Consider the following 27,469-nt stretch of genomic DNA (forward strand, 5'->3'; position numbering starts at 1 on the left):
CAGCTAGATTCTGTTTGTGTGCAGCTTTTGGAAGGAGCGGTGAACCTCAGACAGCAACTTCTGGATTTCCCGGTTTTAACTGTGCCATGTGCGGCCACCAGGAGTCGCTGTCTGAACTGTATGTCAATAACAGTGAACTGGCGATAATCTCGCCATTATTATTACAGCAAAATTCAACCCATCATGAGGAAGACAAGGTTGCGTGTCCACCACCCGCCGCCACCCCAGAGGCCTCTGCTGAGTTCCCTTCCAGCTCCATCTAGTGGTACAGCCAAGAATTGCTGATACACTCCAAGATTCAAGCATTAAATTCACCATATGGAAGTTTAGTACCATCTTGTCACACTCCATACAGCTGCACTGCCTAAACAAGTCTTTCAACTCTTTATTCATGCGGCTTGCAGGACTTTATAGAAATTCATACACCTGCAAAAAGATCAGCCATGATCTTATTGAATGGCGGAGCAGGCTCGAGGAGCAAAATGGCCTACTCCTGCTCTGAGTTCTTATGTTCTTATGTTCATACCTCCACGTTGTACATGGGGAGCTGAATAGTAAGAGGATTAAATAAATGTGGTTTTGGACTTTCGCCATTTCATGCCTAATTGTAAAAACCTTCCATCATCGAGAACAATATGGGCCCCATGCAAATGATAACACAAGCTTGACGGACACCACTTTATCCTTGGGCCAAAAACAAAATCAGAATGTTTTATGTGGAATAATCTGTCAATAAAACAAGGAAGATAGTCATGCCCCTGTCAACATCAACAGAGATGAAGTGGAAATGACCGAGAGCTTCAAGTTTCTAGGTGTCCAGATCACCAACAACCTCTCCTGGTCCCTCCACGCCAAAACTATAGTTAAGAAAGCCCACCAATGATTCTACTTTCTTACGAGGCTAAAGAAATTCAGCATATCCGCTATAACTCTCACCAATTTTTACAGATGCCCCATAGAAAGCATCCTTTATGGATGTTTCACATCTTGGTATAGCTCCTGCTCTGACCAGGACTGCAAGAAACAAAGAGAACAAAGAACAAAGAACAGTACAGCACAGGAAACAGGCCCTTCGGCCCTCCAAGCCTGTGCCGCTCCTTGGTCCAACGAGACCAATCGTTTGTATCCCTCCATTCCCAGGCTGCTCATGTGACTATCCAGGTAAGTCTTAAACGATGTCAGCGTGCCTGCCTCCACCACCCTACTTGGCAGCGCATTCCAGGCCCTCACCACCCACTGTGTAAAAAACATCCCTCTAATATCTGAGTTATACTTCGCCCCTCTCACCTTGAGCCCGTGACCCCTCGTGAACGTCACTTCTGATCTGGGAAAAAGCTTCCCACCGTTCACCCTATCTATCCCCTTCATAATCTTGTAAACTATGAAGGGTTGTGAATGTAGCCCAGTCCATCACTCAAACCAGCCTCATTGACTCTGTCTACACTCCCCACTGCCTCCGAAAAGCAGCCAGCATAATCAAGGAAACCACGGACCCTGGACATACTTTCTTCTACCTTCTTCCATGGGGAAAAAGATACAAAAGTCTGAGATCACGTACCAATTGACTCAAGAACAGCTTCTTCCCTGCTGTCATCAGATTTTTGAATGGACCTACCATATCTTAAGCTGATCTTTCTCTATACCCTAGCTATGGCTGTAAAACTACATTCTGCACCCTCTACTTTCCTTCTCCCCTATGGTACTCTATGAACGTTATGTTTTGTTTGTATAGCGCGCAAGAAACAATACTTTTCACTGTATCCCAATACATGTGACAATCATAAATCAAATCAAATCAAAGTCATATGGCTTCTCAGTGCATTTATTCATGGAAGAACAAGAGTACAAATTGGCCTGAGGGGGAAAATGCAGGAGAAGTGGGGAGAGCCTATACAGTCATGTTAGCTGAACTCACTTCACTCACATCTCCGAGTCTGAAGATCAGGGGTTCTAAATTCCCCGCTGCCCAGGATTTGAGCTGGGACCTCAGCTGAGACTTCAGTGTTTCCATAGTGACAGAGTATTGCAAACGCTACCATTTGGATTCAATGCTACACTGAGCCAAGGCTTCCTATTCACACCCAATCGCTGTCTGCCCAGTGAAGGCTAGTGGAAGTACATGTGTGCGAGAGTGGGTGGTTACGGGCAGGATGAGGCTCTGATTTTTTAAAAATTCATTCATGGGATGTGATTGTCACTGGCATTTAATAAGAACATAAGGACTAGGAGCAGGAGTAGGCCATCTGGCCCCTCGAGCCTGCTCCGCCATTCAGTAAGATCATGGCTGATCTTTTCGTGGACTCAGCTCCACTCACCCGCACGCTCACCATAACCCTTAATTCCTTTACTGTTCAAAAATGTATCTATCCTTGCCTTAAAAGCATTCACTGAGGTAGCCTCAACTGCTTCACTGGGCAGGGAATTCCACAGATTCACAACCCTTTGTGTGAAGAAGTTCCTCCTCAACTCAGTCCTAAATCTGCTTCCCCTTATTTTGAGGCTATGACCCCTAGTTCTAGTTTCACCCACCACTGGAAACAACTTCCTTGCTTCTACCTTATCTATTCCCTTCATAATCTAACATGTTTCTTTCAGATCGCCCTTCCTTCTTCTGAAGGACAATGAGTATAGCCCCAGTCTACTCAGTCTCTCCTCATAAGCCAACCCTCTCAACTCCGGAATCAACCGAGTGAATCTCCTCTGCACCCCCTCCAGTACCAGTATTTCCTTTCTCAAGTAAGGAGACCAAAACTGTACACAGTACTCCAGGTGTGGCCTCACCAGCACCTTATACAGCTGCAACATAACCTCGCTGTTTTTAAACTCCATCTCTCTAGCAATGAAGGACAAAATTCCATTTGCCTTCTTAATTACCTGTTGCACCTGCAAACCAACTCCTTGAGATTCCTGCACAAGGACACCCAGGTCCCACTGCACAGCAGCATGCTGCAATTTTTTATCCATTTATTTACCCAATTTATTGCCCATCCCCAATTTCCCTTCAACCAACGGCCATTTCAGAGGTCGCCTGTGAATTATTGCTGTGGCTCTGGAGTCACATGTAGGACAGAGCAGGTAAGGACGGCAGATTTCCTTCCCTAAAGGACATTAGTGAACCTGATGGGTTTTTCCGACAATCATGGTCGTTATTTAATTCCTGATTTTTATTGAATTCAAATTTCACCACCTGCTGTGGCGGGATTCGAACCCGGGTCCCCAGAGCATTACTGGATTCCTTGTCCAGCGAGAATACCACGATGCCATTTCTTCCCCAAAGTGAATCTCGTGGAACATTCAAAGAAAAGGAAGAATGCCCGGGCTGAAATTTATTCTTCAGGCAACCAAGACCAATGGGAAAGGCAGATGTTGGTGCTTGCGGGATCTTGCTGTGTGCAAATCGACAGCAGTGTTTGCACTTCAGAGGTACCTCACTGCGTGTAAAAGTGGGATGGCGCGAGGGTCTGATCGCTCTCTGAATGCAAAATTTTCTCTTTCACTTCCCCACAAGCAATCCTGGTGCCCTGAGAGAATAATAATAAACCAGCCAAGGCTTCCTATTCCCACCCGATCGCTGTCTGCCCAGTGACGCCTAGTGGAAGTACACGTGAGCGAGAGTGGGTGGGTGCGGCCAGGATGAGGTTCTGACGCACACATAATGTGGTGACACTCCCTGTCCAAGCTCCCATGGGCAGAGCAGCAGGGGGATCGAAGGAATTGCAGAATGGGAGCTCAGGTCAGTATCAGAGCCCTCAACAGAGGAAGAGAAGACAATTGGAAAAGGCAGGAATTAAAATAAATGAACTTTTCTGAATGAATCGTCTTATATTTGAGCAGCGGAGGCACTGACGGAATAATGACAAGAATTTATTGTGCAAGCAGGACAGTTTCCTTCTGAAACAGTCCACTGTGCCCAAATGAAGCCAAGATTGTTGCAGCATTCCCTCCATGTAGAATGAATAACCGTCTCTGCTGATAAAGTTCACGGCAAGATTTACACCCTGCAGCAGCCCGGGAGACAGCAGCATCACCTCCCTCCGTTCAGGAGCGAGAGAAATGATTTCTGTTGGCTGCCAGACAATATATAAATCTTACTCACAAGACACAGCTTAACACTGCCACCAACACAGTTACACACACGGATGGTGATCTCCCAATATAAGGCCGTCTGCTGTAGACAGTGACAAGTTCAGCTCCGGCACTCGCTGCCAACAAGAATGTTCGTCAGCCATCGCAGGGATTCACGTGCTGGATTCTGCAACGTTCGGTCACAGATCGCGATGCGGTTTCTGAGGGGTGTCGGCCAGGCTGACATTGAAGGTCCCAAGTTTGGTCAGAGTTACTAAATTGCCCCTTAGCGTCTGGATTTGCAGGGTGAATACGTGGGGTTACGGGGAGAGGGCCTGGGTGGGGTTATTGTCGGGTGCAGGCTCGATGGGCCGAATGGACTCCTTCTGCACTGTGGGGATTCTATGATACAATTCTAAATGCTCAAGCAGGAAAAGTAACTGTGGGGATTTGCGGAAAGCACGGATTAGTGGGATTGACTGGAAAACTCTTTGAGAGAGCTGGCACAGGAAGAATGGGCTGAATGGCCATTGTGCATTCTGTAAGATTCTACGATTTTACTCGATGTAACATGTTTCAATTTTGTTTCAAATCCAATGAAGTACATTTGTGTGACTGTGACCATGGCTTGCTGTCCTCTTCGAACACTTCACTCCTTGTTCTCCAGGTTTTCATGACTCCATTCCCATGAACACGGCCTCCAATGGCTTCTCCTCAAGTGTCCAAATGATCCCTTCTAATGAACCATCCATAGCACTCTCTGCTTCACTGGCATTAATATGCTACCCCTTGAGAACATCTCCCTCGCGTTTTCCGCCCTCTTAGACTGCAACGACAGCGTGAATTGATGATAGCCTGGCACATTGTGCACGCAGGGATATTTCTCTTCACTGTGTCTGTGCATGACAGTGCTCATTCACATGTGTTGAGTACCCACCTACATGAATGTGCACACATACAAATCTCAATGCTGAAGCACAGGTATGTGCCAGATCTCGCACTCTACATATGAACCAGAAGCAAGCATAGGCCACTCGACGCTTCAAGTTGGCTCCGTCATTCAGTAAGATCATGACTGATCTGACTGTAACCTTCCACCTACCCCGGTAACATAAAAACATAGAAACTAGAAGCAGGAGGAGGTCATTCAGCCCTTTGAGCCTGCTCTGCCAATCATCTTGATCATGGCTCATCATCAAATTCAATATCCTGATCCTCTCTTCCCCCCATATCCCTTGATCCCTTTAGCCCCAAGAGCTATATCTAATTTCTTCTTGAAATTACCCAACATTTTGGCCTCAACTACTTTCTGTGGTACTGAATTCCACAGATTCACCACCCTCTGGGTGAAGAAATTTCGCCTCACCTCAGTTCTAAAAGGTTTACCCCTCATCCTCAAACTAGGACCCCTAGTTCTGGACTCCCCCACCATTGGGAACATCCTTTTGAATCTACCCTGCCTAACCCTGTTAGAATTTTATGTTTCTATGAGATCCCCTCTCACTCTCCTAAACTCCAGTGAATATAATCCTAACTGACTTAGTCTCTCCTCATATGACAGACCTGCCATCCCAGGAATCAACCTGGTAAACATTTGCTGTACTCCCTCTATAGCAATGACATCCTTCCTCAGATAACAACACCAAAACTGCACACAATACTCCAGGTGGCATCACCAACACCATATACAATTGCAGTAAAACATCCCTATCCCTATACTCAAATCCTCTTGCTATGAAGGCCAACATACCATTTGCCTTCTTTACTACCTGATGTACCTGTGTACTTACTTTCAGCGACTGATGCACAAGGACTGCAAGGTCTCGTTGAGTTTCCACCTCTCTCAATTTACAACCATTCAAGTAATAATTTGTCTTCCTATTATTGCTACCAAAGTGGATAACTTCACATTTATCCACATTATATTGGATCTGCCATGCAGATGCCCACTACTCAGCCTGTCCAAATCACACTGAAGCATCTCTGCATCCTCCTCACAGCTCACCCTCCCACCCAACTTTATATCACCTGCAAATTTGGAGATAATACATTCAGTTCATAAGAACATAAGAAATAGGAGCAGGAGTAGGCCATCTAGCCCCTCGAGCCTGCCCCACCATTCAATAAGATCATGGCTGATCTGAAGTGGATCAGTTCCACTTACCCGCCTGATCCCTATAACCCCTAATTCCCTTACCGATCAGGAATCCATCTATCCGTGATTTAAACATATTCAACGAGGTAGCCTCCACCACTTCAGTGGGCAGAGAATTCCAGAGATTCACCACCCTCTGAGAGAAGAAGTTCCTCCTCAACTCTGTCCTAAACCGACCCCCCTTTATTTTGAGGCTTTATTTTGAAGTTCCCTTTTCCAAATTATTAAACATAATGTGAACAGTTGGTGAGCACAGCACAGTTGGGGTCCTAGAAAGTAACCTTTCCCCTTCTGTTTATCAAGAATCGATCTACCTCAACCTTAAAAACATTCAAAGATTCTGCTTCCATTGCCTTCTGAGGAAGCAATTTCCAAGGACTCAGAGAAAACAAATTCTTCTCATCTCTGTTTTAAATGGGTGACCCCATATTTTTAAACAGTGACCTTGAGTTCTAGATTCTTCCACAAGTGGAGACACATTGACCCTGTCAATACCCCTCAGGATCTTGGAAGTCACTTCTTACTCTTCTAGATTTCAGCGGATACAAGCTTAGCCTGTCCAATCTTTCCTCATAGGATAACCCACCCATTTCTGGTATTAGTTTAATGAACCTTCTCTGAACTGCATTTACACCCTTCCTTAAGTAAGGAGGCCAATTCTGTACACAGTGTTCCAGTATTACAGGGGAGGCAATGGCCTAGTGGTATTATTGCTAGACTATTAATCAAGAAACTCAGCTAATGTTCTTGGGGACCTGGGTTCGAATCCCGCCACGGCAGACGATGGAATTTGAATTCAATAAAATCAATCAAAGACTATTTCCTCGGGTGGATGGAGCTATTACAAGGGGGCATAACTATAGGGTTCGTGGTGGGAGATACAGGACGGATATCAGAGGTAGGTTCTTTACGCAGAGAGTGGTTGGGGTGTGGAATGGACTGCCTGCAGTGATAGTGGAGTCAGACACTTTAGAAACATTTAAGCGGTTATTGGATAGGCACATGGAGCACACCAGGATGATAGGGAGTGGGATAGCTTGATCTTGGTTTCAGATAAAGCTCGGCACAACGTCGTGGGCCGAAGGGCCTGTTCTGTGCTGTACTGTTCTATGTTCTATATCTGGAATTAAGAATGGACTGATGACCATGAAATCATTGTTGATTGTCAGAAAAACCCATCGGGTTCATTCATGTCCTTTAGGGAAGGAAATCTACCATCCTTACCTGGTCTGGCCTACATGTGACTCCAGACTTACAGCAATATGGTGGACTCTCAACTGCCTTCGGGAAACTAGGGATGGACAATAAATGCTGTTCAGCCAGCGATGCCCATGTCCCACGAATGAATGTATTAAAAAAAAGTGGTATCACCAGTGTCCTGTACAACTGAAGCATGCAGATGTGGCCCTTCCCTTGGACCTACGTGAGATGAGCCAAGCTACTCACCTTGCTGGAACACAGTGGGTCTTTGAAGCTGAATCCAGAAGCATTTGTGCTCTCCTGCTGTGCTCACTACAGCTGCAATTTGTACCCAGCCCTTGGTTGTGGCAGATGGATGTTGATGGCCAGCAGGACTGGAACTCTTGCACTAACAACTGAAGATCCTAAACAGAGAAGTATGGGGCAGCTGGACCCATCCCCTCCCCCACAGGTTCACTGTGTGACACTCTATCAATAACAATATCAGGTGAGAAGGGTCTTGAGCCATTCAGATTGTAATGCTCGCATCAACATCTGTATGCTTACATGCACTAACAATTTTCTGCATGTTCATTCTTGGGGCATGGGCGTCACTGGCTGGCCAGCATTTATTGCCCATCCATTGAAACTTAAGTGGCTTGCTCGGCCATTTCAGAGAGCAGTTGAGTAAACCACATTGCCGCGGCTCTGGAATTACATGTGGGCCAGACCAGGTTAGGACGGCAGATTTCCTTCCCTGAAGGATATTAGTGAACCAGATGGGTTTTTCCAACAATCGACAATGGTTTCATGGTCATCAGTCGATTCTTAATTCCAGATTTTTTTAATTGAACTCAAATTTCACCATCTGCCGCGGTGGGATTCGAACCCAGGTCCCCAGAAAATGAGCTAAGTTTCTGGATTAATAGTCTCGTGATAATACCATGAGGCCATCACCACCCCTTCAATGAACACTGTTAATGGTGTGGTGGAGAGAATGGGTCTCCACAAATGCTCAGTGTCATGTATGTTGTGGCTGTGACTCCCAAGGTAAGCATGTTGTGCTCCAGGAACATTAACAGTCGTATCAGGGTACATGAACACAAGTCTCTTAGTCACACTGTCATGATGTGCAGGTGTGAGGGACTTGCTTTAGGGTCAATAGTGTGGATGCATCCTCATAGATGGGTGACAAGAGGATGGGATAATGAGCCTGGTACTCTTCATCATTCATCCACTGAGTCCTAGCCACTCATTACATCACTGCAGAATATCTGTACAAGCTTGTGATGGCAAGATGATGCCATATCCATGGCTTTGTCTTGAGAATCCATTCCATGTTTTCAGTGCTTCAACAGAGGACACTTTGAATAGACAGCACCAATGACAATTCTCCTGTAGGGAAAGCCCATGATGGGCCATCCCTTCCAGGGTCAGGTAACAGTTGGACAACATTTACATTGCTCACGCTCAGCTGTCCCTGAGGCAAAGGAAGTTGGCCAACCTCTCAAATAGGCCTGTCCGAGGGCCAGCTTTGAATGTGTGCCCAGTCCATACCGAGCCTTCATTACTTCCAGGTTCACTTGCCTTGGTTCCCAATATAGCCCACCCCACCTCACCCCATGACCATGCTTGGACAGCCATCTTCAAAAGTCTGGTTCGTGGAGCCAGGAATTCTCCCCACTCTGCGCACCAGACTCGCGGACAAAGGCTTATGTCTTTTTTTTCATTCAGCCTAAATTCCAAGTATTAATAGACCTTACTTAACATTCTGTTAGTCACTATAACAACTGAATGAACTATATTGTGCTTGAGGAAGAAGTCTTTGCAATCCTCGCATTGTTTCCACCTTATGAGGCAGTCGAAACAATGTCAGGTCGGATTGCAAAGTATGTCATTCTTGCGAACTTCCTGCATTGGCTGGCGCCGTGGGCACAGGTGGAACCAATGGGCCCAACATTTCACCACCAGGTCTGGTCATTCGGTTGACAAAATTCCTTGAGTTTGCCTGCTGTTTACCCAGTGTTTCTTCCCAGTACATGCGGATACTTCCAGTGGCAGTTTGGGTCGTGTTTGGACTTAAGGTGTCCCCTGGACACCCTCCGAATTCAAACCAAATTGCAATGGTAAATATTTAAGTGATACGTATTCGGGGAGTTATGCAGAATAACCAGCATTGCCACAGGCATTTTGGATCAGTTGCAAGAACGGATACAAATAACCTCACTCTCAATAGTCTTACAGGGGGATTAGTTTTCAAGTGTTGTTTTGTTTGTGGTGAGTCCTATTTCTCAAACACAAAAGTCACTCCATCGTGACAACTCTTGGTTGCAGTGCTGGTAACACAGGCCAATGACCTACACAATCCCCGGTGGTAAATAAATAACATCAGGAAAACATTTTTAAAAATGTTTATCCAAAGTCAAGGGAATTCATTTTCAGAAAAAATGTCTTAAAAGATCCATTTCAATGCCGAAGAAAGATTTTTTGAGTTTACAGTTTTCTGGTGGTGCCACCACTCTGCGGAATTCTCCCATGCCCCCCATGGGCAGGTTCAATGATGGGCAGGTGGCGGTGGGGGGGGACAGAAGGGGAGAATTTGGCGGTTCTCCAGCAATCAGTCCTACACCAGCGTGAATTTCCCATTGGTGCCCGCCATGGTGGATCCGGAAACCCGCTGGAGGCCGACCTGAAACCCATTTGCATTGCGCTAATGGGATACGGATGGAGGCCCTACCGGAATCTTCCACCCCATGCCCAATTCTCCGAGATGCCGGCAGGAAAACGTGCCGACGTAAATCACATCTGGAACAGAAGTCGGGATTCTCCTAAACAATGTCTGGGGCTGCCTCCAGAGTTCGGGATAGAAACCACCAGCAACCCCGGACCACCAGAGCAGTGGGTGGATCTTCCAGTTTCAGTGTCACTGAGGAGGTCCTTCTTCCGGTCTCCAGGAGTTCCTGGAGATCCATCTCCTTTTTCAGGAGGTCCATCTTATTTCTTCAATGATGGGTCAGTGATGTTGGGCGCCTTTTACGTACGATCCCCAGATAAGATGGCAGGACATTCGCCATCAAGCCCACCTGTCACAGAATATGGCGCGAAACCCCCAGTTGCATAATTAATGAGGTTGGGGCCAGAAGATATGGCGTGCTTTCCCACTGGCCTTCACAGTGGGAATCACTCCCTTTTCCCAACCCCACCATGGGACTTTCTTTTATTAATGTCACAAGTAGGCTTACATTAACACTGCAATGAAGTTACTGTGAAAATCCCCAAGTCGCCACACTCCAGCGTGAGTCGCCACACTCCAGTGTCTTAAAAGTTTCTCTGCTTAGTCCCAAATGGGAGAATTCCGCCCTGTTTGTTCCCTGTATAAGCAATGGAGCACTCCACGATGCAGCACACAATGTGTTTTTCTGGTGCCACATTGCCTTTTCTTCAGAGGCTACAAGGTCAAATTTCCCATGAATGAGTTCAGCCTGAGGTCAATAGGAGGGTAAGAGGTTAATTAGAGGTTAATTAGAGGTTAGTTGTTTTAGCTACTTTTAATCACTAGCATTTCCTGAAAGTTGGAAAATAGCAGTGAGAATTGTGCAGTTTTCTTTCTTGTGTTAATACTTTTCTTTATTAATGCTGTTTTTATCTGACATGTGACTTTCACTGGACATACCTGAAAACTTCAACAAATATGTCAGCAGATCTCTTACAGCATCACTCATGGTCAATTTGATAATGCTGGAATCAGACACAAAAGACATTCTTTGTAACTATGACCATGGTCCCAACTCATCCTTCTTGACCTATCTGAAGCTTTTGACATGGTTCACCACTCCCTCCAACACCACCTATTTCCATCTAAATGTGACTGCCTTCGCCTATCATAGAAACATAGAAAATAGGAGCAGGAAGAGGCCATTCAGGCCTGCTCCGCCATTCATTATGATCATGGCTGATGATCCAACTCAATAGCCTGATCCTCCCTTCCCCCCCCACATCATTTGATCCCCTTCGCCCTCAGTGCTGTATATAATTGCTTCTTGAAAACATACAGGGTGAAATTCTCCCCCCAAAATTCTTGGGGATCGATGTGACCATCGTGCTCACAGTCCGATGGGCGATTGCACAAGAGCTGAGAAATCAGGTTCGCACCCGATTCTCACCTCTCGCAATCTTACGGCATCAGATATCCGGCGAGGCCAGTGTTGCATCCATTTCCTGCGCGAGGCTGAATAAATTATGTAAATGTCATTTTAATATATTTATCATGTGATTAGCAAGCCCAGGACTCAATCATCTGAGCTCACCTGCCTGTGTGGCCTCGCTGATAGAGCCAGAGGCTACTGAGGCACCCCCCCACCCCCGCCGGAAGATCAGGTCAAGGGGGGCTGTTGCCCCTTGAGCAGTGCCAGACTGGCATTGCCAGCCTGGCACACTGGCAGTGCCAGCCTGGCACACTGGCAGTGCCCACTGGGCACTGCTATGGGGGGGGCCTGTCTGGGAGTGATCTGATCCGTGGTGGTGCAGGTGGGGGGATGAGAGCCCGCTATGCACTTTAAAATTGCAATCGTTGGCAGAAGGGAGGGATGGAATCGGTTCGGGCGGTACCGGGGTTGGGGAGGGGGTCGCGGGAGTCGATCGATGCAAGCGGGTGTGGGGGTCGATTGGTCCAGGCAGGTGGGGGGGGGGGATGCCACAGGGTCAATCCCTGTTGGCGGGGTGTCAATTCATCCGGCCGTGAGGGGAGGTCACGACAGGCCACGGGGCCCCACGGTAGCTGGAAGGGAAGCTTACTTTAGGCCATGGAGACTGGCTGAGAGACGCAGAGGGTGAGTGATTAGTTTCGCTGCTCTCAGGGTGGAGGGACCTGCGCATGCGCAATGGCTGCTCTCAGCCAGCGTTCAGGCGGTTGAGGCCCCACCCCCTCCCCCGACAGGTAAGAAATGGTTTTTGACTTTTGTTTTTGCTCTAAGTGCATAAGATAGTATATTTGGACTCACCCCAAAAAATGGATCAGAATCTCTCCCTTTTTCATGCTCGTCCTGGATTAAGAAGTTTTTTCATAAGATCAGCCCACTATTGTCATAAAAGTCTGAAAACCACAGGGGGGGGGGGGGGGGGGGGGCGGTATGGCAGGGATACTTGATGTAACGTGACAGCCCATTTTTGCACAGCTAGGTCCCACAAACAGCAGCTAAGTCAGCTGTCGTTAGATGATGGTTGAAGGATAAATCTTGCCCTGGCCGTTTGAAGAACTTCACTGCTGTTTATCAAAATAGTACCACAGAATCTTTTAAATCCAGCTAAAAGCATCAGTTTTAATGCTTTCATGGGAAACGGGCATCGCTGACATCGCTAACATTTGTTGTCCCATCTGAATTGTCCTTGAACTGAGCATCTTGTTTGGCCATTTCATAAGTATTCCCTTGACCCTTTTAGCCCCCTTTAGTGATTTCTTATTTGAGGAAAGATTGGAGGCAGTTCAGAGGAGGTTCACTAGATTGATTCCAGAGATGAGGGGTTTGTCGTATGAAGAGAGATTGAACAGCTTAGGCCTATACTCTCAGGAATTTAAAAGAATGAGGGAGATCAAATTGAGGTATATAAGACGATAAAAGATACGGATAAAGTAGACGTGGAGCGGATGATTTCTCTTGTGGGGCATTCTGGGATGAGAGGTTATAGTCTCATGATAAGGGGTAGTAAATTTAAAACAGAGTTGAGGAGAAACTCCTTCCCCCAAAGGGTTGAGAATCTGTGGAATTCGCTACCCCAAAGTGCAGTGGATGTTGGGACAGTGAGTAAATTTAAGGAAGAGTTAGACAGATTTTTAATTGGTAATGGGTTGAAGGGTTATGGGGAGAAGGCAGGAAAATGGGGATGAGGAGCATATCAGCCATGATCGAACGGCGGAGCAGACTCGATGGGCCGAATGGCCTAATTCTGCTCCTATATCTTATGAACTTACGAACTTCTTGAAATCAGACAACACTTTGGCCTCAATTACTTTCTGTGGTAGTGAATTCCACACATTCACCACTTCCTGGGTGAAGAAATTTCTCCTCACCTCAGTCCTAAAATGTTATTCTCAAACTATGACCTCTAGTTCTGGACACCACCACCATCGGGAACATTCTTTCTGAATCTACCCTGTCCAATCCTGCTAGGATTTCTGAGAGTTTCTATGCGATCACGAGTACTTCCTCGGACATCCATTCCTCCTTTGAGAATGTTTCTGCAAGTTATTCAATGATGGAGGCCGATACAGCTAAGTCCACTCCTGCATTCACAGGCCATCCACACGCACATAAATTAAACTCAATGGATAGTAATCAGAAGCAGGGACGGGGACACTGAAGGCAATTGAGATCAGCGAATTTGGCCGGCTTAGAATAGGGGTGGAATCTAGGCCCAACTAATTATTGTGTTTAAGAACGGCAGTAGATGGTGTTTTTATTCACTCGGCCTTTAGAGGAGCCCCAGAAGGTTAATGCTCATGAGCTGAAAGCAGCCAAGTATCGGGGATTGAACTTTGCATTAGAAGACCATTGATCAAATCAATGTCAAGATTGCAGAGTTAATACATTCCAGAACTACTGGAGCTGGCAGTAGTTGGAAGGGGGTTGGGGGGAGCAGAGATAGAATGAATAATGAGGGAGAAACATACCAAAAAAAAGTAAGCAAAAAAGGGAAAAAAAAACTCCAGAGCTCCAAAACTTCTGGAAAACATGGAAGAGGTTCAATAAATTACTCTATGATCCGCATTCCTTTCAGGTGGATTAAAGCATCCTTTATTATGTTGGCATCTGGTATGTTACACTTGACTTGCCTTTGAACCATTCCTGGTGACTCAACCGAGCAGAATTCAAGGTAACAATGCTTCAGTCTCCACCTTGCGAACTTTTTCAGGCTGTCAAAACAGGAAGGCCAGCCCTTGGAGAGAAAAGTACACTAAACACAGCCGATGTCTACAGTAACTCTTTATGATGAAGCATTGTTATAAAGCACCTTGGTGATATAGCACACTCTGGTTTCCCAATCAAACGCGGCAGCCAAAAATCCCTTTCGACGGATTGTTTGCACTGCCCATTTGGGGGAATTTCCTGAATCCTCCTCGCGTGTTGTTATCTAGATTTTAAGCACACCTAAGTGATGCTTACGTGAAATTCTATAGTCACAGTTTTGGCATGTTAAATAGCACGATTATAGGTTTGGTCTTTCTAAGGTCGGATTGTGCTAATTGTGGAAGAAAACTGAGGCGATGAATTCAAAGTGAGAAGTGTACACAATGACATTAAAGCAAACAGTTTTTGATCTATTGGCATCAATACACTAAATAAGCCTAGTTGCGACTCTTATTACACAATTGTTTGGCTGGTATGCCACAAAAGTACATTGTGGTTAACTCACATTTATAGAACACACCTGCACAACTAGGGTTTTGGCAACATTGAGGTTAGTCCAGTAACCTAGATAGAGTGCAGAGACGATTCACTAGAATGGTTCCAGGGATGAGGCATTTCAGTTACAAAATTGGCGGCACAGTGGTTAGCACCTCTGCCTCACAGCGCCAGGGACCCGGGTTTGATTCCGGCCTTGGGTATCTGTTTGCGTGGAGTTTGCAAGTTCTCCCCGTGTCTGCGTGGGTTTCTTCCGGGAACTCTGGTTTCTCTCACAGTCCAAAAGAAGTGTTGGTTAGGTGCTTTGGCCATGCTAAATTGCCCCCGAGTGCCCAGTAATGTGTAAGTTAGGTGGATTAGTTATGGCAAATGCGCAGGGTTACAGGGATAGGATGCAGGGGAGGGCCTGGGTGGGATGCTCTTTTGGAGAGTCAGTGCAGACATGATGGGCCGGATGGCCTCTTTCTTCACTGTATGGATTCTCGAGATTGGAGAGTTTGGGACTGTTTTCCTCAGAGAAAAGGCGGCTGAGAGGAGATTTGATTGAGGTGTTTAAAATCATGAGTGGTCCAGACAGAGTAGATAGTGAGGAACTGTTCCCACTCATGAAAGGATTGAGGACAGGAGGACACAGGTTTAAAGTAACTAGCAAAAGAAGCAAAAGCAGAAGAGGAAAAACTTTTTCACATAGTGAGTGGTTAAGGCCTAGAATGCCCTGTCTGAGAGTGTGGTGGAAGCATTAAAAAGGGAATTAGACCGTTATCTAAAGAATATGCAGAAAGTGGGAGCATGATACCAAGTGAATTGTACATTCGAAGAGCTGGTGCAGACACGATAGGCCAAATGTACTGTAATAATTCTGTAATCCTAAGAACAAAGATCAAAGAAAGGTACAGCGCAGGAACAGGCGGTTCCAATCCTGAGACACGAGTTCAAATCCCATCTCAGTAGTTAATGAAATCAATCTGGAATAAAAAGCTTGCATTAGTAATGGTGACCATGAATCTAATGGATCATCATAAAAGTTCAAACATTCTACAACATCCTTCAGGGAAGGAAACCTGCCATCCTTACCCAGTCTGGCCTACAATTGACACTCAATGCACTGCGATGTGGTTGACTTGTAAAAGCTGGCACGGTGGCAGAGTGGTTAGCACTGCTGCCTCACAGCGCCAGGGACCCGGGTTCAATTCCCGGTTTGGGTCACTGTCTGTGCGGAGTCTGTATGTTCTCCTCGTGTCTGCGTGGGTTTCCTCTGGGTGCTCTGGTTTCCTCCCACAGTCTGAAAGACATACTGGTTAGGTGCATTGGTCATACTAAATTCTCCCTCAATGTACCCAAACAGGCGCAGGAGTGGGGCGACTAGGGGATGTTCACAGTAACTTCATTGCAGTATTAAATTAAGCCTACTTGTGACACTGATAAATAAACTATAAGCTTTAAACGTAACTGCCCTCTGCAATAGAGCAGCAAGCAGTTGTATCAAACTGTATGGAAAGAGGAAATCCACGCAGACTGCAGCAGTTCAGGTAGGAATGCACAATAAATGTCACTAATGCCTATGTTCTGTGAATGAATTGAATAAAGCATGAACGACGCATTTGTATATTTATCCAATGGTACTGACTGCGGCAGGGGTCAAAATGACCACCATTCTAAGATAGAGCCAGCAGGGTGAGTAGCTTCAGTAACCCATTGTCTTCTGGCTTCTAGACTCCGTTCCTGATGTAAATATTAACATGAACCCATTGCAAAATGGTTATAGGTTGGGAGTAACCCGACACATGGCTCTTTCACCAGTGCTTCAATCTAGCCCTAGATGGCTGAATTCTAAGCAATTTCTTTGCTGGCTGCTGTTGTCGTGGCTAAAACAGTCTTGAAATGTTCTCAGTGCAGTTTCCATTAGGGGTGAGCCTGCTGTACAAAACCTCCCCCAATGCTGCGCTCAATAGTAGGATAGGCATGTATGTGACATTGAGGCTAATGGATGTTGAGGTGGACCACAACGAGCTTTACTTTTCAGCTACTTGTAGTAAAACTTGACCTGAGAGTGCTTGATGACAAGATTGGAAAAGCTTGGATACAAAGTTCACCCCAAAAACGATTTAAGGAGAGAAACAAGGACCATTGTACAAAAAAAATGTAAGACTTTAGAATGGAACGGTTAAAAGTGTGACCTTGAACCTCTTGTGCCTCTCATTGTGAAGCCAGCGTAAGTGCCTCTGTCTATAAGCTGCCTGTGAAACTCAAGTCAGACCGCAGGTGAACAGAAACATACAGACACTGTCTCCTCAGCCCACCCACGTTGATAATAGCAACCCTGGCAGCATACCAAGACCGCTGCTCTCAATGAGACAAAAGTTCAAACCGGCCAGCAGTTACAGAAGTACTTTCAAGCCGATCAGGTCATACTGAGACCAGAGCAACTGTGCTGCTACATTGAAAGACCAACTTTTAAAATGAGTGCTATCTATTTTTAAAAAACACCGTGATCCGATGGGAAACAAAAACAATGCTTCTTTTCCACTTTAGACAAAGATCACTTTCGAACATTATCTGAAACAAAACCCAGTCGGCAACCAGTATAATTTATACATCCTGGCAAACCTCGGATGTCAATCATTCGTGCTGTCAACTGTGGGATTAAGTCTGTTAATCTGACAGGGAAAAAAATGACAGATGAAAACTGTACTTTAGGAGACTCAACCCATGGAAACGATGACATTTAATAGAGATCTGTGTTGGCGATTCCAGTTCACCGCTGCACACAATGAGCCCTTTTTGAAGCATAGTTTGATAATTGTTTTCCATTATAGATCTTGCAGCGACAATTGAGACTGCTTCCCACAGCCTACAGCATCTAGAGTACCTCACAAGCACCGGAACAGCACAAATTACCGCAGTATTTTGAAAGTTCCCACCGCATGTCTTTTTCCCCATTCACAACCAGCCAAAGGTTTCCATTGCTGAGTGAGGCATCGGGACATTGAGGAAGCTTCCAGAATAGATTCAACTGATGGTCAGGTTTAAAGATGCTTCGTGATCGGGGTCATGCCTAATGCATGCAATTGAAGAGTGGAGAGAAGTTAAGAAAGCCCACCAATGCCTCTACTTTCTTAGGAGGTTGAGGAAATTCGGCATGTCCGCTACGACTCTCACCATTTTTACAGATGCACCATAGAAAGCATTCTTTCTGTTTGTATCACAGCTTGGTATGGTTCTTACTCTTACCAGGACCGCAAGAAACTACAAAGGGTCATGAACGTAACCCAGTCCATCACGCAAACCAGCCTCCCATCCATTGACTCTGCCTACAACTTCCCACTGCCTCGGAAAAGCTGCCAGCATAACCAAGGACCCCATGTATCCCGGACATACTCGCTTCCACCTTCTTCCGTCAGAGAAAAAGATCACATATCAACAGACTCAAGAACAGCTTCTTCCCTGCTGCCATCAGACTTTTGAATGGACCTACCTCGCACTAAGTTGACCTTTCTCTATACCTGAGCTATGACTGTAACACTACATTCTGCATCCTCTCCTTTTCTTCCCCCTTATGTACTCTATGAACGGTATGCTTTGTCCGTATAGCGCGCAAAAAATAATACTTTTCATTGCATTCCAATACATGTGACAAGAATAAATCAAATCAAATCAAAGAAGACAAGAGATGGGAAAGAGCTGAAACACAGCAGAGAATGAGAGCAGAAACCCTAAGAACAGTGGGAGTTCAAAGAAAGAGAGTGTGAGAATGAGCTAGTACAATGAGGAAAATTACACCCATGTGAGAACGGCTTTTTAATTAGCCACAAAGCCTTTGTAGACTTTCAATTAAATACTTGAGGATTCAGCCACTGTGTTACTTTATCCTGAATATTAATTTTAAAGTGTGTCCCATTCCAATCTGGTTCTGAGGTGTATAATAATAGTGGCATACTTAATGTTAATTATATAGTTCTCTATTCATATAACAGGAAATAGTTATGCTTAATTAAGATTTTCCCCATAGTTTTCTGTCCTTCTCACCTGAGCACACTGACACCTTGCTGACTCTAGTTTCATTGGTACTGGGTGCTCTCTTATACCTCACAGGAGGGGGTTACCATTCATTCACAAACCTTGACAGCTTCTCGGCAGCTCGATGATGGAGGTTGGTGTTGGAAACGGGGAATCATGTTAACCGGGCCTAATTCTGCCCTTCCCCAACGTCAACACACATACACCCTCTCCTAGAGATGGTCGGGGGGGGTGGGGTTCTGCTGGTGGCTGGGGTGTGGGGAGAGGCGGGCAGCCTGAAAATAAATTGCAGCATTCTTATCAGGACACTGACTAATGGAGTAGTGAATCAGCATAGACTCGGGATTGAAAGTGGGATCCTCTTGGGCTGTACCCCTACATTCTTGACACGTGCAACCTAAACTCGCTGAGTTACTGGAACAGTGCAAGGATTGCAGCCTGAGCTGCCCATGAAGTCAACTGGGGGGGAACGTAAAGACCCGTGTCAATGCTCCACCACACTACCAAATGGAAAGATTCAGATTGACACTGCAATGAAGTTACTGTGAAAATCCCCCAGTCTCCACACTCCGGCACCTGTTCGGGTACACTGAGGGAGAATTTAGCATGGCCAATGCACCTAACCAGCACATCTTTCGGACTGTGGGAGGAAACCGGATCACCCGGAGGAAACCCACGCAGACACGGGGTGAACGTGCAGACTCCGCATATTATTTGCACACTGGAAGCTCCTGACCCAAAGTGAACTAAATTTCCTCAGTAATTTAAAAATACCCTGTGCATATTCTGTAGATAATCTCTACAAGCTTATGCTGACAGTGAGTGTGATTCCTTGCTGCTACATGAGCACTTGAAATTATCCCCCTCACTGTGACAGAATTTCAATCCACGAACTTTGAAAAAGATGACAAAGATCACGACGGAAGCACAAAAGCCGAAAGGGATTTTTATTTACATTAACTAAATAAACAGAAGGAAAAGTGTGAACTTGCTTTAAAATTATTCTGCATTTTGTCGCAAAGCGCTCAAGCCGTCTTACTATGACAGTGCTAAATCGATTACAGTGTAATATTGGGTCAGCACAGCGACACAGTGGTTAGCACTGCTGCCTCACAGCGCCAGGGACACGGGTTCGATTCCCGGATTGGGTCACTGTCTGTGTGGAGTTTGCACGTTCTCCCCGTGTCTGCATGGGTTTCCTCTGGGTGCTCCGGTTTCCTCCCACAGTCTGAAAGACGTACTGGTTAGGTGCATTGACCATGCTAAATTCTCCCTCAGTGTAACTGGACAGGTGCCGGAGTGTGGCGACTACGGGATTTTCACAATACTCCCCAGCTGACCCAAATGTTGATGAATGATCCGTCCCTCCACGTGTACTAGGTGTCCGGTCTCAGAGACAATAATTCTGGAGATCTAACTCAATCTATTACCAAAGTTTCATATTATGACATTGTATCATGTTATGTACTTAATATGTTTTTTAAAATTCTTGCAGACGTGATGGCTGATTGATAAGATCTTGAGGCTTGCATGTTTAAACATAAACTTATATTTGTTGGTATTTGTAACTATGTACACTTCAAAATAGTTCTTGCATGGAGCTGTTCCATGCAGGCTTGCTGCTTACCGAGTTCTGTCCGAGACTGTTCTCTGACCATGTGACTACACTCATCACTCTGTGTTGGTGCCACTCTCCAGTCCCACGTTAACCCTTGCTCTGCCTTCCCTGATAATACATGCGGGCACATATCATCACAGTACAACAAAGTCCTATGTCTTGACAGTTCTTTCACAACCTCAATCTGTCACATGTGAAGGAATGGTCGTAGTACTCTGTTTCTGGGACTTGGGTCATGTGATAAAGTTTCTTCTCTTTCCAGCATTTCAATTCAGCATCTTTTTCATCGAGCATTTTATCGTATTGATTCTTGTGCTATTTCATTAGCGTGACCATTTCAGCAATCTTGTTCTGGCACGTAATCTCAGGTTCTTTCTCTGTCTGAATTGCTGATTCTGCTGTCAGTTTCAATGTTTATTCCTCTTCAGTTAATTTTTCATTGCCAAACTATCCTTCTTCAAGCTCTTATTCTCCCGATTCGATTCTTCATTGGACTTGTTCTTGTTTTCTCGTTGCTTTTTTATGGAGTTCAGCTCATTCGCCGTTGTCTCTTTAACTTCTCTTTCTTTCTAACTCAATTTTGTAAATTTTTGCAACTTCTTCTTTCTCCAAGTTTGCTGTCAACCATTTCATTTTGTTCTTCTAATGTCTTCTCGAGAGCTTTAATTCTTTTTGCTAATTCTTCTTTATGTTCAATAGTTCCTAATTTCTTTTGAAGTCTTTAATTTCTGCGTTTCTTCCAAGGGGGATCCATCATGTTCTTACCTTCATTTCTACTTGTCTTAACTTCAGCTAAACCCTTCTGGCTTCACTGTCAGTTGAGTTTGTCTCCGACAAAGTGTTGACTTGTTTCCATTCTGCAATTCTCTAGTTGCCCCTTTTGTGGGGTCTTTTGTTGCCCTCCTTCTGGAGTCTTTCATTGCCTTCCATGGCCTTCTTTCTGGCGTATTTCATTGCCCTCCTTCTTGGGTCTTCCATTGCCTCCTTTGACGTCTTCTGTGGCCTCTTCTTTGAGGTCTTCATTGCTTATGGACCTTTTTTTGAGAGTTGCCCCCGATCTCGGATCTTGTCCAACTTTCCTGTCCAGAGCCGCTTATTTCTTCTTGCGGTTGCTGCTTTAAGTGTACGGCCACTTTAAATGTATGACCTCTTTAAGGGCATTATCGCTTTAAGACTGTCATCTTTTTTTCACTCAGCTGTTAGCAGCTGCCATTGTCTCTCTGTTTCTCCAGTGCTTTTGGAGTTTTGGCACTAACCCTGGCTGCTCTTTTTAAATGTATCCTTTTTCCAGCGATTTCTGGAGGTTTTTGTTCCTTCTGGCCTTTTGGAGAGTCTGGTTTTTTTTGGTTACTTTTTGATGTGTCAGTTTTTTTATTTCACTGGGAGACCCAGCATGTTCAAGGTCCAAGGGGCTGTTGTTGTTAAAACTTGTTAACCTTTTTTTTCCATAAAGCTTCAGAACTTCTCTGCTCGTTTGAAAGTGATCAGTTACAGGGATGTCTGCTCCCTGCCTCCCCGCAGACTCCGATCCTGCACATTGGGAGCTTATCAGTTTCAGTTCTTTGACTTTCCCACACTTCAGAATACCTGGGCGGCATGGGCGGCACAGTGGTTAGCACTGCTGCCTCACAGTGCCAGGGACCCGGGCTCGAATTCTGGCTTGGGTCAGTGTCTGTGTGGAATCTGCACTTTCTCCCCGTGTCTGCGTGGGTTTCCTCCAGGTGCTCTGGTTTCTTCCCAAAGTCCGAAAGATGTGCCGGTTACAAAGAACAAAGAACAGTACAGCACAGGAACAGGCCCTTCGGCCCTCCAAGCCTGTGCTGATCATGACGTCTGCCTAAACTAAAACCGAATGCACTCACTGAATCCGTATCCTTCCATTCCCATCCTGTTCATGTATTCGTCTAGTTGCCGCTATCATCCCTGCTCCCACCACCTCCACAGGCAGTGCGTTCCAGACGTTCACCACCCTCTGGGTAAAAAACTTGCCTCGCACATCTCCTCGAAAAACTTTTCCCCACGAACCTTAAACCTATGTCCCCTAGTACTTGACGTTTCTACCCTAGGAAAGAGCACCTGACTATCCACTCTGTCCATGCCACTCATAATCTTGTAAACCTCTATCAGGTCACCACTCAACCTCCGACATTCCAGTGAGAACAAACCAAGTTTATCCAACCTCTTACATGCAGCGGCCATGCTAAATTCTCCCTCAGTGTACCCGAACAGGCGCCGGAGTGTGGCGACTAGGGGATTTTCACAGCAGCTTAATTGCAGTGTTAATCTAAGCCTATTTGTGACACTAATAAACTTTTAAAAAAACCTCACTACAACTCACTTGGGGCATTTCTTTTTACTTGAAGCACTTCTTCCTATGTGTTTTTTCAAACAAAATCTTTTCAGCAACTTAATTTTTTACTTTCTTTTAAGTTCTTATTTAAAACTTAATGTCACAGCTTTCGCTTTGCAGGGTTATTTTCTTTTGAATTTTTTTCCTATATGTTTCTTTCTAAAGTAAAGTTAAAGTAAAGTTTATTTATTAGTCACAAGTAGGCTTACATTAACACTGCAACGAAGTTAATGTGAAAATCCCCTACTTGCCACACTCCGGCGCCTGTTCGGGTACACTGAGGGAGAACTTAGCATGGCTAATTCTCCTAACCTGCACATCTTTAGACTCTGGGAGGAAACTGCTGGGCGGCACGGTGGCACAGTGGTTAGCACTGCTGCCTCACAGCTCCAGGGACCCGGGTTCAATTCCCGGCTGAGGTCACTGTCTGTGTGGAGTTTGCATGTTCTCCCCGTGTCTCTGTGGGTTTCCTCCAGGTGCTCCGGTTTTCTCCCACAGTCTGAAAGATGTGCTGGTTAGATGCATTGACCCGAACAGGCGCCGGAACGTGGCCACTTGCGGAATTTCACAGTAACTTTATTGCAGTGTTAATGTAAGCCTACTTGTGACTAATAAATAAACTTTAACTTTAACCAGAACACCCGGAGGAAACCCACGCAGACATAGAGACATGGAAACTCCACTCAGTGACCCCAGGTCCCTGACGCTGTGAGGCAGCAGTGCTAACCACTGTGCCATCGTGCCACTCCGACTGTACTGGCCTATTCAGGTTCGTTCTGCATCTGTCCCTCAGCCTCTCCGAGGCCCTGAATCTCCCAGCTCGCCCCTTAGTCTACAATGTTAGTGGAGGTACATTTCTGCATTTCGCTTACCCTGCTTGAGGATTCTGACCCAGGGGTCTCACCATGTTCTCTCCATTGCCCACCTTTCTTTAATTGTCCATCTTTTCTGATTCTACATTACGTAGGGTCTGGCGAGATCTATTCGCCTAAAGGGAACCATTCTGGTGAGGAATTGTTTTTCACACTTTGATTAAAATGAGATACTCACAGGTATCGGGCCAAAGGCAGTGTCATGATAATTTTAACCTCGTCGCCATGTGTAATGGTGCAAGTTTAGAGACTCCAGTAGTGAAAACAGAAAGGATTTATTAAATAAGAATTGTTCAGCACCCTACAGTAGCCACATGGCTGCACCTAGCTCCCTCATGACTCTTGCCTAATAGAGGACTCCACCCCCTGTGATGATTCCCACTCTGAGTCCCAATTGATCCTGCAGGGCAAGTGATGCTTACTCTGCTGTGTTGCCCTTAAAGGGACAATCACCACAGAAGCATGGCATTTTGATAGAGAAAAGATGGGTTAGTCAGGTGTAGATCTTTCATCAGAACTCTTACTAACGGACCCACGATGTACCTCCAGTGGTTTTACATTTTTCTTACATTACACTGTTGCATAGTGACTTTCATCATGGATAAAGATTTTCAATAACATCCCTTGACTTAGAGAATCAAACAGTTCATGGCCTAGCTGAGCGAGGGCCATGGGAACCACAATTTGAGCCGAGCACTTACTGTTAATGTGGTCAATGTAGAAGATGCCAATCTGAGGATCATAGGCATCCTCCCAACCCAAGGGAAGCTCATCGCCCACACAATCCGCAAGTGTCAGGGGTTTAGTAAATCTGGAAGAAATACAAAAGAAAAACAATGTTTAGATGGCAGCCCACTTCAAGTATCTTGGCTGCAGGGTTAAAGTTCAAGTCATGTCACTCAAAGTACTGTGCATCAACATTCTCTAAACAGCCATCCTCCTGAACCGGGCTATAAGCAAAGATCACCCCAGCAAGTGCATTGAGAAACAGAGATACATAGACACGGCCCATTTTCTAAGTTATCATCAGGATTAAAGAGAATGAAGAAGTTTACATCAACCAAGAAGTAGTGGTCATGTGATGCCATGCTTGGATTTGAAGAGGCTCCTGATTGGAGAAGGAAGATTGATAGAGATATTGGGCAGGATTTTACGGCCTTGCTCGACCCGAGACCAGAAAATCCCACCTGAGTTCAACGGGCATTTCCATTGTCCGCTGTGGGAGAGGAGAACTGAGCTCCGCAGGGGGTCGGCCAGGGGGCCAGGAAAATTAGCACATCAGCAGCAGCACCCTCACTGTGGACTGGCTATCTCTGCATCTGCATGAACTAGCGCAGACAAAAGGTGGATGTTTCACTATAATCTATCAACAGGACACAGCTGTAAGTCCTTGCTAACAGCACCGAAACTGTAATAATGACATGATTAAGTGACCATTGTCTGAACGGACATTCCATCCATCTATCACTTAAGATTATGACATTACCGATGGGACACAATTAAACAGCTATTGTCTCGGGACTACCTCTTTGTAACATATGTAAATAATTTACACAGCAAACGCTGTGTCCGAATATCTTTCAAGCTCCGACACCGCCCCTCGCCTGCTCTGATTCTGTGGCAGGTGGGGCTGTAGAATTCCGGCAATTGGATAAGATTCTCCGGCCTCCCAGCCACTGGCGGGAGGTGGCGCGTCGTTTGCTCACGGCCGGATTCTCTGGTCGCGCCGCTGTCAATGGGAATTCCCATTGATGTCACCCCATGCTGACGGGAAACCCACAGGCGGAGGGTGCGCTGCCAGCAGGACTGGAAAATTCTGGCCATTGAGTTGCACTAGTTTCAGGTTATGGGACAGACTAGGTTGAAATAGGAACAATCTTGATTTGTTAAACACAGGGGAGGCAGTGGGGTAGTGGTACTGTCACTGGATTAGTAATCTAGGGACCCAGGATAATGCTGAGGACCCAGGTTCGAATCCCACCACGGCAGATGAAATTTGAAGTCAGTTAAAAAAAAAACTCTGGAATGAGGACCATGAATTGATTCTTGTAAAAACTCAACTAATGCTCTTTAAATCTGCCAGATCAGCTGACTCTTAAACAGCCTGGTGAACCACTCAGTTTAAGGGCCGTGTAGGGTAGAGGAAAGAGTGAACTGGATTGTGTGTTTGGAGCTAAGAAAGAGAGGAATGCTGACCATCTGACAGCACTGATAAGAAAGAAAAGTGGCAGAAAGAGTTTGAAGATTGCGGTGAGAAAGGATTCACCAGTCAGATTCTCATTTCTCATCCAAGGGTGTCAGTGGGAGAAGGTCGGGTAGCACTACAGTATGCAAGTGTTGAATGGACTGCCAAGGGACGGAGTGGCGTAGTGGTATTGTCGCTGGACTTCTAATCCAGAGACTCAGGGCAATGGTCTGGGGACCTGGGTTCGAATCCCACCATGGCCGATGCTAAATTTATATTCAACAAAAAACTCTGGAATTAAGAAGTCTAATGATGACCATGAATCGATTGCCTTAAAAACCTATCTGGTTCACTAAATATCCTTTCGGGAAGGAAATCTGTTGGCCTTACCCGGTCTGGCCGACATGTGACTCCAGACCCACAGCAATGTGGTTGACCCTCTGAAAGGCCTAGCAAGCCACTAAGTTCAAGAGGCAATTAGGGATAGACAACAAATGTTGGCCCAGCATTAAAGAATTAAAAAAATTAAATATACTAATGATTCTTTCATCATCAAAGATCTGTCACTCAGTTTTTTTAATTGGCTATCTGCGTTTAACAGAAGTCTGTTCAATCATAATCAACATCTAACCTAATTCTCTGCTAATCCATTAACAGTAACACAGCGCACTAATGGCGCAATCCTGTAACCTGGTACAAATTACCCGACTTGCTACGCCAGGGCTGGACTGTTTAATTCTGGTGGTGCCATTCTGTGGCTTTCACCGCACTTTCCTGCAGTTGCTGCTTTTTGCCAGGTCCAAAACGCTGCAGCTGAGGAAATTGGACGAGTGCAATCGATGGAAGCTGGCCGCCCGCCGTCTGCTCTGCTGCTCCTGATGAATATCTGAATAACAATGGGGCAAGGATCAGCTAGATAGTCAAGATCCTTTCCCAAAGGTAGGGGAGTCTAAAACTAGAGGGCATAGGTTTAAGGTGAGAGGGGAGAGATTCAAAAGTGTCCAGAGGGGCAATTTCTTCACACAGAGGGTGGTGAGTGTCTGGAACAAGCTGCCAGAGATAGTAGTAGAGGCTGGTACAATTTTGTCTTTTAAAAAGTATTTAGACAGTTACATGGGTAAGATGGGTATAGAGGGATATGGGCCAAATACAGGCAAATGAGACCGGTTTAGTGGTTAAAAAAAAGGGCGGCATTGACAAGTTGGGCCGAAGGGCCTGTTTCCATGCTGTAAACCTCTATAACCTCAATGACAAATGTCTCAACATTAGTAAAGTAAAGTAAAATTTAAAGTTAAAGTTTATTTATGAGTCAAAGTCAGCTTATATTAACACTGCAAGAAGTTACTGTGAAAATCCCCTAATCACTACACTCTGGTAACTGTTTGGGTACACTGAGGGAGAATTTCGCACAGTCAATGCACCTAACCAGCACATCTTTGGACTGTGGGAGGAAACCGGAACACCCGGAGGAAACCTACGCAGACACGGGGAGAATGTGCAGACTCCACATAGACAGTGACACCAAGCTGGGGATCAAACTCGGGCCCCTGTCGCTGTGAGGCAGTGGTGCTAACCGCTGTGCCACCGTGCCGCCGAGACAAATGTCTCAACATTAGTAAGAGAGAATA

At 45.6% G+C, this 27,469-nt stretch overlaps 1 protein-coding gene across 3 annotated transcripts in view; it reads right to left on the minus strand.

Annotated features, from left to right (window-relative positions):
* LOC144495136 (protein WWC2-like) overlaps positions 1-27,469 on the minus strand; it is a 240,392-nt gene that overhangs the window by 107,418 nt on the left and 105,505 nt on the right. For all 3 annotated transcript variants that reach the window (XM_078215083.1, XM_078215084.1, XM_078215085.1), the window contains exon 2: positions 24,358-24,467. In XM_078215083.1, coding sequence (XP_078071209.1) covers positions 24,358-24,467 — 110 coding nt within the window. The remainder of the gene's footprint in view (positions 1-24,357; positions 24,468-27,469) is intronic.

This window comes from Mustelus asterias, chromosome 6, assembly GCF_964213995.1.
Source record: "Mustelus asterias chromosome 6, sMusAst1.hap1.1, whole genome shotgun sequence".
In the NCBI taxonomy this organism is placed as follows: domain Eukaryota; kingdom Metazoa; phylum Chordata; class Chondrichthyes; order Carcharhiniformes; family Triakidae; genus Mustelus; species Mustelus asterias.